At 38.3% G+C, this 13,599-nt stretch overlaps 1 protein-coding gene across 1 annotated transcript; it reads left to right on the top strand.

Annotated features, from left to right (window-relative positions):
* Window positions 1-10,983: 10,983 nt before the first annotated feature.
* LOC122299034 lies at window positions 10,984-12,349 on the top strand. Its single transcript, XM_043108871.1, has 3 exons — window positions 10,984-11,217; window positions 11,317-11,613; window positions 11,717-12,349. The coding sequence occupies exons 1-3, from the start codon at window positions 10,984-10,986 to the stop codon at window positions 12,347-12,349; spliced, it is 1,164 nt and encodes a 387-aa protein (XP_042964805.1).
* Window positions 12,350-13,599: the final 1,250 nt, after the last annotated feature.

The raw sequence follows: 13,599 nt of genomic DNA, 5'->3' as shown, positions 1-13,599 counted from the left end.
CATGACAGGATTGAATATGTGTATTTGAAAGCTATCATGTAGAAGCTGGGATTTTGTGGAGAGTGGACATAGCTGATTATGAGTTGTGTCTCATCTGTCTCATATTCAGTATTAGTCAATACAGAGCCAGGAGATAGGATCCATCCCTCGAGAGGTTTAAGGCAAGGGGATCCTTTATCCCCTTACCTTTTTATAATGTGTGTTGAGGGTCTTAGTGCTCTACTTAATCATTCTAATTAGCAAGGGGTCACAAGAGGTGTTTCAACTTCAAGAGAAGGACTGAGAATTAATCATCTGTTATTTGCAGATGATTGTGTCCTCTTTGGAAGGCCAATGTGGAAGAATGGAGAAAATTGAAGGAAGTTTTTACTAAATACGAGAAGGCATTTGGATAGTTTCTAAATAAGGGAAATGCAGCAATGTTCTTCAGCTCAAATACTGCCTCAAAAACCAGGAGGACAATTTTAAGGGAATGAGGGGATTTGGTGCAAGGGAGTTATGAGAAATACTTGGGTCTCCCAACACTTGTGGGTAGTTCAAAGTACAACACTTTTAGATGCTTAAAGGAGAGAGTTTGGCAGAAGATTAACAATTGAAAGAACTCTTTTTTGTCGAGCGTTGGTAAAGAAGTGTTGATTAATGCTGTTTTACAAGCTGCTCCTTCTTATATCATGAGTGTTTTTAGGTTACCAAAGAAGTTGTGTAATGAACTCAATGGAATGCTAGCTAAGTTTTAGTGGGGAAGTCAGCATAAATAAAGTTGTATCCATTGGAGAAGCTGGAAGAAGATGGGGCTATCAAAAGTCAGCCTTGTTTTGTTGGCAAACAAAGGCTGGAGAATATTGCAAAATCCTTCTTCTTTAACTACCATAATTTGTATATACAAATATTTCAAACAGTCCTCAATAATGGAGGCAAAATTGGGCTCCTCACCTTCACTGATTTGGAGAAGTCTTTAGAGTGCTATGGGTCTGTTGAAGGAAGGGTTAAGGTGGAGGGTGGGAAATGGTAATATGATACGAATTTGGGGTCATGGATGGTTATCTACTCCTTATAAGGTACAGTTTCCAAATTCTAAGTTAAATGGAGAAGCAAAAGTCAGTGAGCTTATGCTGGAGGGTAAGAATGAGTGAAATGAAAACTTAATTAGATCCATTTTCAGGGAAGAGGAAGCTAATCAGATATGCCATATCCCATTGAGCAGAAAAAAGGATGAGGATAAATTGATTTGGGGTCCCTCTAGTGTGAAAAGTGCCTATTATTTAGAGCAAGATAGATCAAGGAGGTGTCAAGGGGAGTCTTCTAGAGGCACTGAGCCAGATGCTCGATGGAAACACATTTGGAGCCTGAACTTGCCTGGTAAGATGAAATTGTTTCTGTGGAAAACAGGTAATAATCTATTGGCTACAAAAAACAACTCATTTGCTCGAAAAGTATGTGATAATTCAAGGTGTCCAGTTTGTCTCAAAGAAGATGAGAATGTTATGTATGTGCTATGGCTTTGTCCTGCTACAAATGATGTATGGGTTGAGTATTCGAAGATCCTGCAGAAATGAAGAACTAAACAAGAAGACTTATTGGGTTTGTGGGAAAAGCTATCATATAAGCTTAATAAATTTGAAATAGAAGAGGTGGCTGTTATTATGAGAAGCTTATGGGTCAGAAGAAACAAGTTTATTTTCAAACAGAAGTTTGTTAGTCCAAGCTATGTTATCAGACTAGCAAAGGAAGACTTAAATGAGTATCATTTAGTTCAGCCTATGCCAGAGGGACTGAAAATACAGAAGGGGGGAGAAAAAATGGAATCCACCATAGCAGAACATGATGAAGGCCAATTGGGATGCATCATTGGATGTTAAAGCAAGGAAGGTGGGTGTGGGAGTGATAATTAGAAATGAAAGGGGAGAGGTTATGGTAGCTTGTCATGAATAGAAACAAAATGTTGCAACACCAGTTACAGCTGAATGCTATGCATTTAGAAAAGCTATGGATTTGTGCAAGGATCTCCATTTTGAAAAAGTCATGTTTGAGGGTGACGCTCATGTTATCATAAAAGCAGTTAATGCTCCAGTAGAAGATTTATCATATATTGGTAGCATTGTTGAAGAGTAGAGGAAGAGTCTCAAAGGATGTAATGGATGGAGGGTTCAATACTCTCATCGAATTACTAATGTTGTAGCCCACAAATTGGCAAAGGCCGCCATATTGGCTGAGGAGGAGAAGGTGTGGATAGAAGAGGCTCCAACTTTTGTTTTAGATAGTTTACATTTTGATAAACAATGTATTGATCACAAAGTTATATGAATGAATGAGTTTTATTTAAAAAAAAATATAAATAGTACATCGCTCATTATATCTCATCTATGGCCCAGATTATTTGATCTCACTAGATCAAGTGTCCTTAATCCCTCACGAGCTTATAACTCAGAGCAATTCTTGACCTCATATTATATAATATGCTCATGATTATATCGAGTCAAAATGACACAATCACCCGGGCTATAAGATATAAAATAACAAGTAAGAATCCAAACAATTTTTCCTAGACTCTCAAGTCAATTCAATTAGAATTGACTACTTTCCTAGACATGTTCCGCTAGACCGTATCATTCGTGGCTCTAAAAAAAATGCTAAAGTAGCAACATCAAGTTTTCATTTCATGACATAGTTCCAAGTTCAAAGGCATGTGAATAGATCATTTATTGATCTGTTAGGGCTCACATAGTGATGGAGTAGGGATTCATCCAATCACTCCCTTACATGGTCATCTACAACACATATATTATGAAATATATGTTACGATGAAACTCCCACTTAATTGGGCTTGTCACATTCAAACGCCGTAGGAATCTTAGTTTAGTTGTCACAAAGGCGGTCTAACTTGAGTTTCTTAGCACAGTTACTCATCTAACGCCTGCCTAAGATCTCATATTCCGCTTTAATCAGGCTTTATGAAGTTGTGCAAATGCTTCATATATGACTCTTGTAAGTTTCATCTTAGCCAAGCTAAGGTGATATTCTTTAAATTTATCTTAATGCTACAAAAACATTAAGATATTTACTGGCTTGCTTTCCAAGCACCAAAGTAATCAATTTGTCTCATTTTGCTCGCAATTCAAGTGCCAAGGTGATTATCCATGTGAGTAGATTGATCTCTGCCTGGTGACATCTTTATTATGGTGCCTTTCACTTAGTATCAATTAATTATTAATTTGAGATAAATACAATAAGTTCACTGTAATAAATACTAACAGTGTTAAATATATAATAAAGTTAAGGTATCCTCAATACAACATATATCAAATTCAATGAAGTTCCAAACTCTTAACATGAGTTTGGAAAACACTTGTACTAGTAGCCTTAGTAAGAGAATCAGCTACCATTTTGCTAGTAGAGACATGTTGCAGGATCACTCTTGAATGTAGTGAAACCGAATATCTATGTGTTTGGTTCCACCATGGTATTTGGGATCCTTGGCATATGCCAAAGCTGCCATACTATCACCATATATCTTAACTATTTTATCTGCAAAAGCCGTAACCTCTAGGCGCTGGAAATATCTCATCAACCAAACAACTTCTTGTACAGCTGCAGAACAAGCAACATACTTTGACTCCATCGTGGAGTGGACAAAGTAATGCATAATTGTTTCTTGCTACACCAAGAAATAGCTCCTCCACTAAGCATAAATGCGTAACCTGTCATGGATTTTTGCTTATCTTTGTCACTAGCCCCATGAAATAATGGCCCCATGACATCTGAAGTACCATTGTTTAGACGATTGTTTTAGCTGGCATACTTTGCACTCTTGTCCCTCAGCCTCAAAACCAATAGGTTGATCCATATAGAGCTCTTCGTCTAGTTCTTTATTAAGAAATGCAGTTTTCACATCCATTTGAAAAAGTTCCAAATCTAGATGTGCAACTATAAATAGAATGAGGTGAATAGAAGCAAATCTCACCACAGGGGAGAATGCTTCTTCATAATCTATACCCTCTTTTTGAGTATAGTCCTTCGCCATGAGTCGAGTCTTATACTTGTCAATTGATCCATCTACCTGATGATTAATTTTTAAAACTTATTTTTTTCCAATAGATTTGCACCCAGTTGGAAGATCAACTAACTTCCAAACTTGATTCTTTGCCATAGAACTCATCTCATCTCTCATAGCATCCAGCTATTTATTTAAAGTAGGTGAACTTAGTGCTTCCTTATAAGAAGAAGGTTTATCAAAGTCACACGGAGCACACATGAAAGATTCCCCTTCAATCTAAAAAACGACGATGATGAATGGTTCCACATTCGCTTTTATGTAACTGAGACTCTTGTGAGTTATTTTCTAGTGGTATACTCCCACTATCTTTTGCGATTCTAGGATGTGATAATACTTCACCATCGTCAAAAAATGGTGTAACTCCCTCAATTTCTTGCAATTCAAAAAGTTCAAAATCATTCTTTGCTTCACCAATATTGGGAAAATCACTCTCGATAAATGTAACATCACATGACTGTATTTATGTCATCTCTCCACTAGGATGTTCACCAAACATTACATAACCCTTTGAGCTCTCTGAATATCTTATAGAGATATGCTTGTCTACTCTGGGGCCAAGTTTCCCATACTTATGGGAAATGGTGTGAACATAACTTGCAGAACCCCAAGGACGCAAATGTTCTAGATTTGGTTTTGCGTTATTCCATAGTTCATATGGGGTTAAAGGAACTGACTTAGAAGGCATATGGTTCAAAATGTAGGCTGTAGCTAAAAGAGCATCCCCCAAAAAGATATTGATAGATTAGCTTGCGCCATCATTGATCGAACCATTTCCAATAAGGTACGATTTCTCCTTTCCGCAACACTATTTTGTTGTGGTGTGCCAAGAATCATTAATTGCCTGTGTATCCTCTTTTACTCACATGGTCCTTGAAACTCTTTAGACAAGTACTCTCGACCCCGATCAGTTCGTAAAATTTTTAAATTCATTTCTTTCTAATTCTCAACCACAACTACAAAACGCTTGAAGTAGTCTAATGCTTCTAAGCGATGGGAGATCAGATGTACTTAACTGAAACACGAGTAGTAATCTATAAAGGTGAGACAATAAGAGGCGCCATGGCGTGCCTTCACATTCATAGGTCCACAAATGTCAGAATAGACTAGCTCTAAAGGATAAGATGCCCTATAAGCCTTTCTAAAAGGCCTCCTACAAGCCTTATCAGCTAAATAAGGCTCACACACAGGTAGACTTACATTAGCGAGAGACCCCAATATAAATAATGAAGATAGTGACCCACATTGAACAACTGGCATTCATGTTTGTATTGGTGCTATGTACTTCTAGTTGAATGAAGTCTAGCTTGTAATATTTGTAATATTGAATGAAAAGTCTAGCTTGCTACTCTGTACTTGTAGTTTCGTTTAAAGAGATTGCAGAAACAAAAAAGCATTTAGAAAAACCTCCAACTAATTTATTGTATCATGCAAAATCTTAAACCTGAGAAACCTTAATTTGATAAATCTCCAATAATCTAAATTAAAATTAATCATCATAACTCAAGAAATCATAGGTGCTAATTTGCAATGAAATATAGAGGATCTTGATCAGTTTGAATTTTAAAGTGCATATTCAAGAAGGGAAAATGGAAGAGCAACTACGTACCGAGAGAGGAATCATGGATTTGGCAGAGCTCAGTCGTGTTGCTAGGGTTTTCTGGGAGATGCCACTACGAAGTCACAAAACCACCAAGATGACTCCGTTTAATCACTTATTGAAGAGAAAAATGAGAGAAGTGGGAGTACATCATAATTGGATCAAAAAATGAGAGAAGAGGGAGATGAGAGACTCAAAGCAAAATGCACAGAGAAGATGTTGAAGAGACTTATCGGTTGGCTTGGAAGAAGATGGGGAAGAAGACGACCAATGGAGAGAAGAGAGACAAATGAGGAAGCTTGCGGGTTGGAGAAAAGTGAGGGAGAGAAGAGCGCAAGGTTGCTTGCAGGTTGAAGAAAGAGAAGAGCGAGGGAAAGAAATAGCGGTCACCGATTGATGAAATAATAAAACATAATTATCCAAGGCAAATAGTAGCTCGCCAGGTATGGTGAGGGCTAAGACTTATTATAGTTGAAGTCTTAAACTTTTGTTGTATGGCTAGTCCGATGCAGAGGAAAATAATCACATGAGTCTAAATTTTGGACTTGCATTCGGCAATGCTCTAAGGAAGCTTCAATGAAGCTCGCCAAGTGTACACGGTACGACCAACACATCATTTTAGTTGACCAAGCGATCTCTTGGAACAACAAAACATGAAAAAAAAAAACAAAAAACAAAAAAAAAAGGAAGCTATAGGTGGCCCATCATCAACCAAATCCTCATTCTCATATTAAATATTGCTCTTAATTTGTTTTTCCTTCTTCGAAAAAGGGTGTAAGGAAATGTTAGGTGCTTCTTGGGACTTCTTTGGCGACTGTGAAGTCACTGGATGAATTACTGGGTAGATAGCTCAAATTCGGGCATGACTCTTACATCATGGTGATACGGACTCGACCTGCTCCTTCGCACCACGATGCACCATTGCATTTTGGGAAGGAAAATGCTACTCTTACCTCTTGTTTTTACTGCTATAGCTTTTTTATTTATTTTTTTTAACTTAATGATTAAGTAAGTATTTTTTAATAATATCGTGAATTTTTTATTTTTTTGAAAAATATTTAAATATGTTAAAAAAATACATGTAAAAAAATACAAAAAAATAAAATAAAATCCAAAACCACTAGCCAGAGCTCCCAGCAGTGGGAGTAGCACTGCCCTTTTGGGAATAAAGGAGAACATATTGGACATAACCACTCCCTTGGTTGGGGGATGTGCTGCTCTGCCTTTCTATCTAGAGTCCTACTGCTGTGTCGCCGAGGCCAAAAAAGAATTTTTATTTTTATTTTTCTTTTCATATTTTTAATCATATTTCAATATTTTTAAAAAATTAAAAAAATTATATCAATACACTAAAAATCACTTCTTTAATCATTAAATAAATAAATAAATAAATAAATGAGTTTATATTCAAGAGTCTTGTTTCATAGGGAAAAAAATTATTCTCTCTCTATAACGGCCTGAGGGTGCGAAAGGAGGAGAAGTTCAAAGTCTTCACCGTAGAAGGTGAGGTTCCGAGTGCTGTTCACGATCGTGGTACAACGGGGTTTGATGGAGGATTTGGAAAGCATTTGGAAGAGGCTGAATCTGAATGAAGAGGAAAATGAGGCCATCAGCGTGCGGATTGGAGGCTCGATGAAACTGAAGAACAGAGGAGAGTGCAGCTTGATAGGGAAGGTGTGTTCAAATCGCACCAAGGGGAAGGAGGTGGTGAGTGCTACGATGTCCAAGATTTGGAAGGTAAGTCGACCTCCTGTGTTTACTGAGATTCGTACGAATATTTTTATAGTTACCTTTGCAACTGAGGATGATAAGAGATGTGTGTTGGAAGGTCGCCCTTGGTTATTTGATAATCTGATGTTTGCACTGAAGCTGTTTGATGGAATGACTCAGCCATCTCAGATTAACTTTGATCTGGTATCGCTTTAGGTGCATATGCATAACTTGCCTCTGTCGTGTATGGAGTATAGTGTTGGGAAAGAAATTGGTGAATCCATAGGGAAAGTGGAAGAGGTGGATGCACCAAAGGATGATGTAGGGTGGGGGAGTTATCTGAGAGTAAAGGTGGAGATGGATTTAAGAAAGGCTGTGGCGAGAGGGAGAACTATAGAGGTGGAAGGGAAGAAGCTATGGGTTCCTTTCACTTATGAAAAACTTCCTAAGTTGTGTTTCAAGTGTGGTTGTATTGTCCATGGGGAAGAGGGATGTACAGGGGGTAAATTGTCACAGGCTATAGAGGGGGAGAGGAAAACTCAATTTGGCCCTTGGCTTAGAGCTAGTGGAGGCTCTCGGGGGAACTTTAAGGGGTGGAAGGGGAATACAGAAGGTGAAGGGTGTAGAGAGGGAAAAAAAGGAGAAAGAAGTGGAGAAGGAGAGGAGTGAGGGAGAGGGAGTGAAGGTGAAAAAGGATTCTGTAATCAGAGAGGAGAGTGAGAAGATTATTATGAGGGAAGTTGGAGTAATTGTGGAGGGGAATGAAGGGAGGGATGAAAGGGACCGAGGGGAGAGGAACACTTTGGGGGATGCACAAATGATTAGTGAGGATGAGGGAAGAGGAAATATGCTGGAAAGGGAGAGGAGGTGGAAAAGAAGGGCAAGGGGTAAACAGAAAGAGGGAGGGATTGAGGGGGACCAAACTGTCAAGAAAAAAAGAGAAGGGGGGGAGGTAAAGGAAACAGAAGCTAAAAGAGTAAAGAATGGAGAAGAGCTAGTGAAGATTGACACTTATAATGTAGAGGTGGTGGCTGTGAAGCAGCCCCACCTATTACAATGAATATCCTATGTTGGAACTGCCGAGGGCTTGGGAACCCTCGGACAGTTCAGGATCTTTGCTCCCTAGCAAAGGATAAGAGGCCCAAGATCATGTTTCTAATTGAAACAATGATTATTACAAAAAAGATTGAAGGAATTAGAAGAAGAGTGGGGTATGATCAGAGTTTTGTTGTGGATCCTGTAGGAAAGGCAGGAGGGTTGGCTCTACTATGGTTTGATGAGATGGAAGTAGAGATTATTAGCTATTCTAGATGGCATATAAGTGCATGGATTCTTGATGTGGAATTGAGAAAGAGGTGGTTATTCACTGGCTTCTATGGCCATCCTGAATCAGCTAAGAGGAAGTTATCTTGGGATTTGCTGAACATGTTGAAACCAGAAGCAGAAGTTCCTTGGTGTGTGGCAGGTGATTTCAATGAGATCATTTGCCAATCCGAGAAATGGGGAGGTGGACAAAGGGAAGAGAGTCAGATGAGGATGTTCAAGGAGGCTATGGAAGAGAATGAGCTGTTTGATTTGGGCTATAGTGGAGGTAGATACACTTGGAGCAATGGCCATATGGATGGTACTTTTGTAAAAGAAAGATTGGACAGATGCTTGGCAAGTGGCAAGTGGAATGAGCTGTATAAGGAGGTGATGGTAGAGGTGTTACCTGCTAGATGCTCAGACCACAAACCAATTGTGTTGCATTTATCTATGAATAGGATAAATGGACCAAGGAAAAGAATATTTCGGTTTGAAGCTTGCTGGACTAAGGATGTGGAGTGTGAGGAGGTAATAAAAGGGGAGTGGAGGATGAATGAAGGGGGAGATTCTTATGTTGAAAAAATGAAGAGAGCTTTAAAAAAATGTGGTGCTGTCCTGCAGAATTGGGGCAGAGTAAAAAATAAAAAAGAGGGAGAGGAGTTGAGAGAAAAACTCAGAAATTAATGGAGTTACAGGAGGTAGAGGATGGAAGTATAAGTGGGGAAATAAAAAGGTTAAAAGGGGAAGTTGGCTTGCTGTTGGAAAAAGAGGATGTGAAGTGGAAACAGAGGGCCAAAAGAAACTGGTTTTAGCATGGGGACAGAAACACAAGGTATTTTCATGAATGTGCAAGTCAAAGAAGGAAAAAAAAAAAAAAAACAGAATCCTTCAAGTTTTTGATTCATATGGTAGAGTGATGAAGGACCAGGTAGGGATTGAAGGGGCATTTAAGAAGCATTTTGCTGAAGTCTTGTCATCAGGAGAACCAACTTTAGAGATGATCCAAGCTGGTACAAAATTTATTAAAGCTAAGGTGAGTAAGGGTATGAATGATTTCCTAACTAAGGAAGTTACTAGAGAGGAGATAAAAACTGCAGTGTTTCAGATGAGCCCTTATAAGTCCCCGGGAAGTGATGGTTTTAGTACTTGCTTCTACCAGAAATATTGGCATGTAGTAGGGGAGGATGTGTGTTTGGCTGTGATGGAGTTCATGAAAGGAAAAGGGGATCTGAAAAGTATAAATCAGACTCTTATAGCATTGATTCCCAAGGTTAAAAAGCATGTTACACTTGGAGAATTCAGACCTATAAGCTTGTGTAATGTCTTATATAAGATAATGGCTAAGACACTAGCAAATAGGTTGAAAGTGGTATTGCCTGAGGTGATTTCGTACCAACAAAGTGCATTTATTAGGGGAAGATTGATCTCAGATAATATTTTAATAGCTTATGAGCTGTTGCATTCCATGAGAAACAGGCAAAGGGGGAATGAGGGGGGCATGGCAGTCAAATTGGACATGTCCAAAGCCTATGACCGTGTAGAGTGAAGGTACTTGGAGGAAGTGATGAACAAGCTAGGCTTCTGTGATCAGTGGGTGCAATTAATCATGAGAACTGTCTCAACAGTATCATATTCTACACTAGTTAAGGGCAGAGTTGGTGAGTATTTTGAGCCTTCAAGGGGGATCAGGCAAGGAGATCCATTGTCTCCATTTCTGTTTGTACTTTGTGCTGAGGGGCTGAGTAGTCTGATCAATGAAGCTAAGAAGAAGGGGGAGGTGAAAGGGGCTACTGTAACTAGAGGGGGAACAGCTGTAACCCATCTAATGTTTGCAGATGACTACATTTTATTTTGTAAAGCCAACTTGGGAGAATGGAGAAGACTGAAGGAGTTGCTGAAAATATATGAGGCAGCCTCAGGTCAATGCCTTAATGATCAGAAAACCTCAATCATTTTCAGTGGTAATACAAGAAGGGAGGAGAGGAGGCAATTAAGGGCAATAATTGGTGCAAGGCTATATAGTGACAGTGAAAAGTATCTAGGCCTACCTACAATGGTTGGAAGGTCGAAATACAATGCTTTCAGAGGTATTAAGGATAGGATTTGGCAGAGACTAAATAACTGAAAAAATCAGTTTCTATCTCAGGCTGGAAAAGAGGTGCTTCTAAAAGCTGTAATTCAAGCTATCCCTACATACCACATGAGTGTGTTTCATCTTCCTAAGAGGTTGTGTTCTGAAGTATCTTCATTAATGTCAAGGTTTTGGTGGGGCCACAAACAAAATGACAGGAAAACACATTGGAGAAGTTGGGAAAGAATGGGGGCTGCAAAATACTCAGGTGGTTTAGGCTTTAGGGATATGGACAGCTTCAACTCAGCAATGCTGGCCAAGCAATGCTGGAGAGTTTTAACTGATCCGGGATCCTTGTCAGCCACAATTCTTAAAGAGAAATACTTTAGAAGAAGGGATTTGATGTCATCAAAGCTTGGTTGGAGCCCTTCAGTTATATGGAGAAGCTTATGGGGTGCTTTGAGATTACTCAAAGAGGGAGTAGTTTGGAGGGTGGGGAATAGTAAATAGATAGGCATATGGAAAGACAAATGGATACCCTCATGGACCTCTTGGAGACCATATCAAGTTCCTGTACAGGTTCTTAGTAGGGAAGCAAAGGTTGCTGAGTTAATGGAGGATGGTAAATGGAAGATGGAGGCAGTGGAAACTGTGTTGGGAAGTGAAGAAGCCAATATTGTGAAAATGATTCCTGTAAGCAGAAAGGGTGCCAATGACAAGCAAATTTGGGGCTATACAAGAAATGAGATCTTCTCAGTAAGGAGTGCATATAATTTATATATTGAACTGCAAAACAGAAACAAAGGGGAATCCTCTAGTAGGAATTATGGAAGTGGTAGATGGAAGGCTTTATGGAAAATGGAAGTTCCTACAATGGTTAAAAACTTCATGTGGAGAGCTTTGGATGACTGTCTTCCTACTAAACATAATTTAGTCAAACGAAAGATGGTGGAAGATGACTCATGTCCTATTTTGCAAGAGAGAAGTTGAAATTGTGGGCCATGCTATATGGAGTTGTGAAGCTGCAAGGGATGTATGGGCAGAAAATGCCAGTCCTCTCAGGAAGTGGTCCTGCAGTGATGAGAGCTTAAGTGAAGTATGGGAAAGAATAATTCAGAAGTTGCCTAAAATGGAAGTTGAAATGGTAGTTGTGTCCATGCGAAAAATCTGGCTGAGAAGGAACAAACTGATTTTTGAAGAACAATTTACAGGGCCAAAGTGTTTGATTAGTCAGGCTATTGAAGACATGGAGGAATACAGAGAAGCTCAAAGGGTGGGAGAGGTGAATAGGCAGTCAGTTATAGCAGGTGGCAGAGAAGTGAAATGGAAGAGGCCTGGAGAAAATATAGTAAAAATCAACTGGGATGCAGCTTATGATCAGAAATCTCTAAAGATGGGAGCTGGTGTGGTGATAAGGGATGAGGAAGGTGGAGTCCTTACATGTTTGTGTATGCCTAGAACTAATATCTGCAGTCCAATAGTTGCTGAATTACAAGCATTATGGCGAGCTGTCGAGGTATGTACAGAACTGAGGTTTTTAAATGTTGAATTTGAGGGTGATGCCCTGACCATAGTTAATGATGTAAACAATAGAAATGAAAACTGGGCTTAGTATGGACAAATAGTAGATGATTGAGGAGTATATTTTCTGGTGTAAGTAGGTGGAAGTTGCAACACATATATAGAGAAGGAAATAAGGTGGCACATAGCCTAGCCAAGAAAGCAATTGGTTTAGATGAGAAAATAGTTTGGATGGAAGATTGTCTAGAAGAAGTGTTTTCTCATGTACTCTTTGACAAGCATGTAACAAATGGTTATAGTAAATGAAACGAGGAATTGAGGTTCTTTTCAAAAAAAAAAATAATAATAATAAAAAAATAAATAAATAAAAGGTTTTTGATCAGCGGTCAAGTTGAGCGGTACAAAGTGGGAGGCATACTAGTGTTTCTCTTCAATTTATACACAATAAGTATGCTGATCATGAACGCTACTGGTGTGGGAGCTCGGCTAAGAGCGTGCAATGTGACGTTAATAAATAGAATAACAAATATAAATATAGGTCTAAAATTATAATTCTAACAATAAAAATAATAAAAATATAAGCATATTGAGAAATATCAATATTACAACTTAATAATAATAACTTTAATTTTAAAATAAATTATAAACGACTCAAAAATGATTGATTTTGTGTTAAGTAGGTTGACCTGTTATTGACCCGTTTAAATCACCTTAATGGGTCAATCTGTTTTTACCCGAATTGATTAAGATCAAACTCAAACTCGCTAATTTCGTGTCGTGTTCATGTTGAGTTCACAGATCATGTCACATATTGCCACCTCTATTCCCTCTCCCTCCCCATTCTCCAATAAATAAGCCCTGCTTCCTAAGGGGTCCATAAGGAATGAAACAAAATAATCTCAATTTTACAACAAATCCAATCTTATAATAATTGAGGCAGCTCTTTTTCAGGAACTTGATTAGTAATAGCTCGTTTTCTTTTTTATTGTTTGCGCGATTATTGAGCTTTCCTAATTAGTTATTAGGGTACTCAATACCAAGAAGAAATAAAAACAAAATTAAAAAATAAACATCCTTATTCATCACTATTTTTTATTCTTACCGGCAAATACTAATTGTTGGTCTTTAGTAAATTATTCTATAAGTTTAATTTTACCTGAATATTTAGATAGATACATTTTTTTTATTTATGTAAAAACCTCTTTGTTTGATGGAAAATACTTTTAGGGGAAAAAAAAAAGAATGGTTATATGTTGGTTGGTTAAAATAATTTCTCGGGCAGTAACACTAACACGCACTCAAGCGCGAAAATGATTAATTTACAATTATCTTGCCACTCAA

Source organism: Carya illinoinensis, chromosome 16 (assembly GCF_018687715.1).
Source record: "Carya illinoinensis cultivar Pawnee chromosome 16, C.illinoinensisPawnee_v1, whole genome shotgun sequence".
NCBI lineage: Eukaryota > Viridiplantae > Streptophyta > Magnoliopsida > Fagales > Juglandaceae > Carya > Carya illinoinensis.
The sequence above is the reverse complement of the archived record's forward strand: the minus strand, read 5'-3'. Positions and strand labels throughout refer to the sequence as shown.

What these genes read in the sequence shown, in the direction of transcription:
- LOC122299034 (XM_043108871.1), top strand. Translation starts at nt 10,984, where the DNA reads ATGGGGGCTGCAAAATACTCAGGTGGTTTAGGCTTTAGGGATATGGAC. An exon ending in TGAGATTACTCAAAGAGGGA is followed by an intron (nt 11,218 to 11,316) that starts GTAGTTTGGAGG and finishes GTTCCTGTACAG; the next exon opens with GTTCTTAGTAGGGAAGCAAA. An exon ending in AAATGGAAGTTCCTACAATG is followed by an intron (nt 11,614 to 11,716) that starts GTTAAAAACTTC and finishes CTATTTTGCAAG; the next exon opens with AGAGAAGTTGAAATTGTGGG.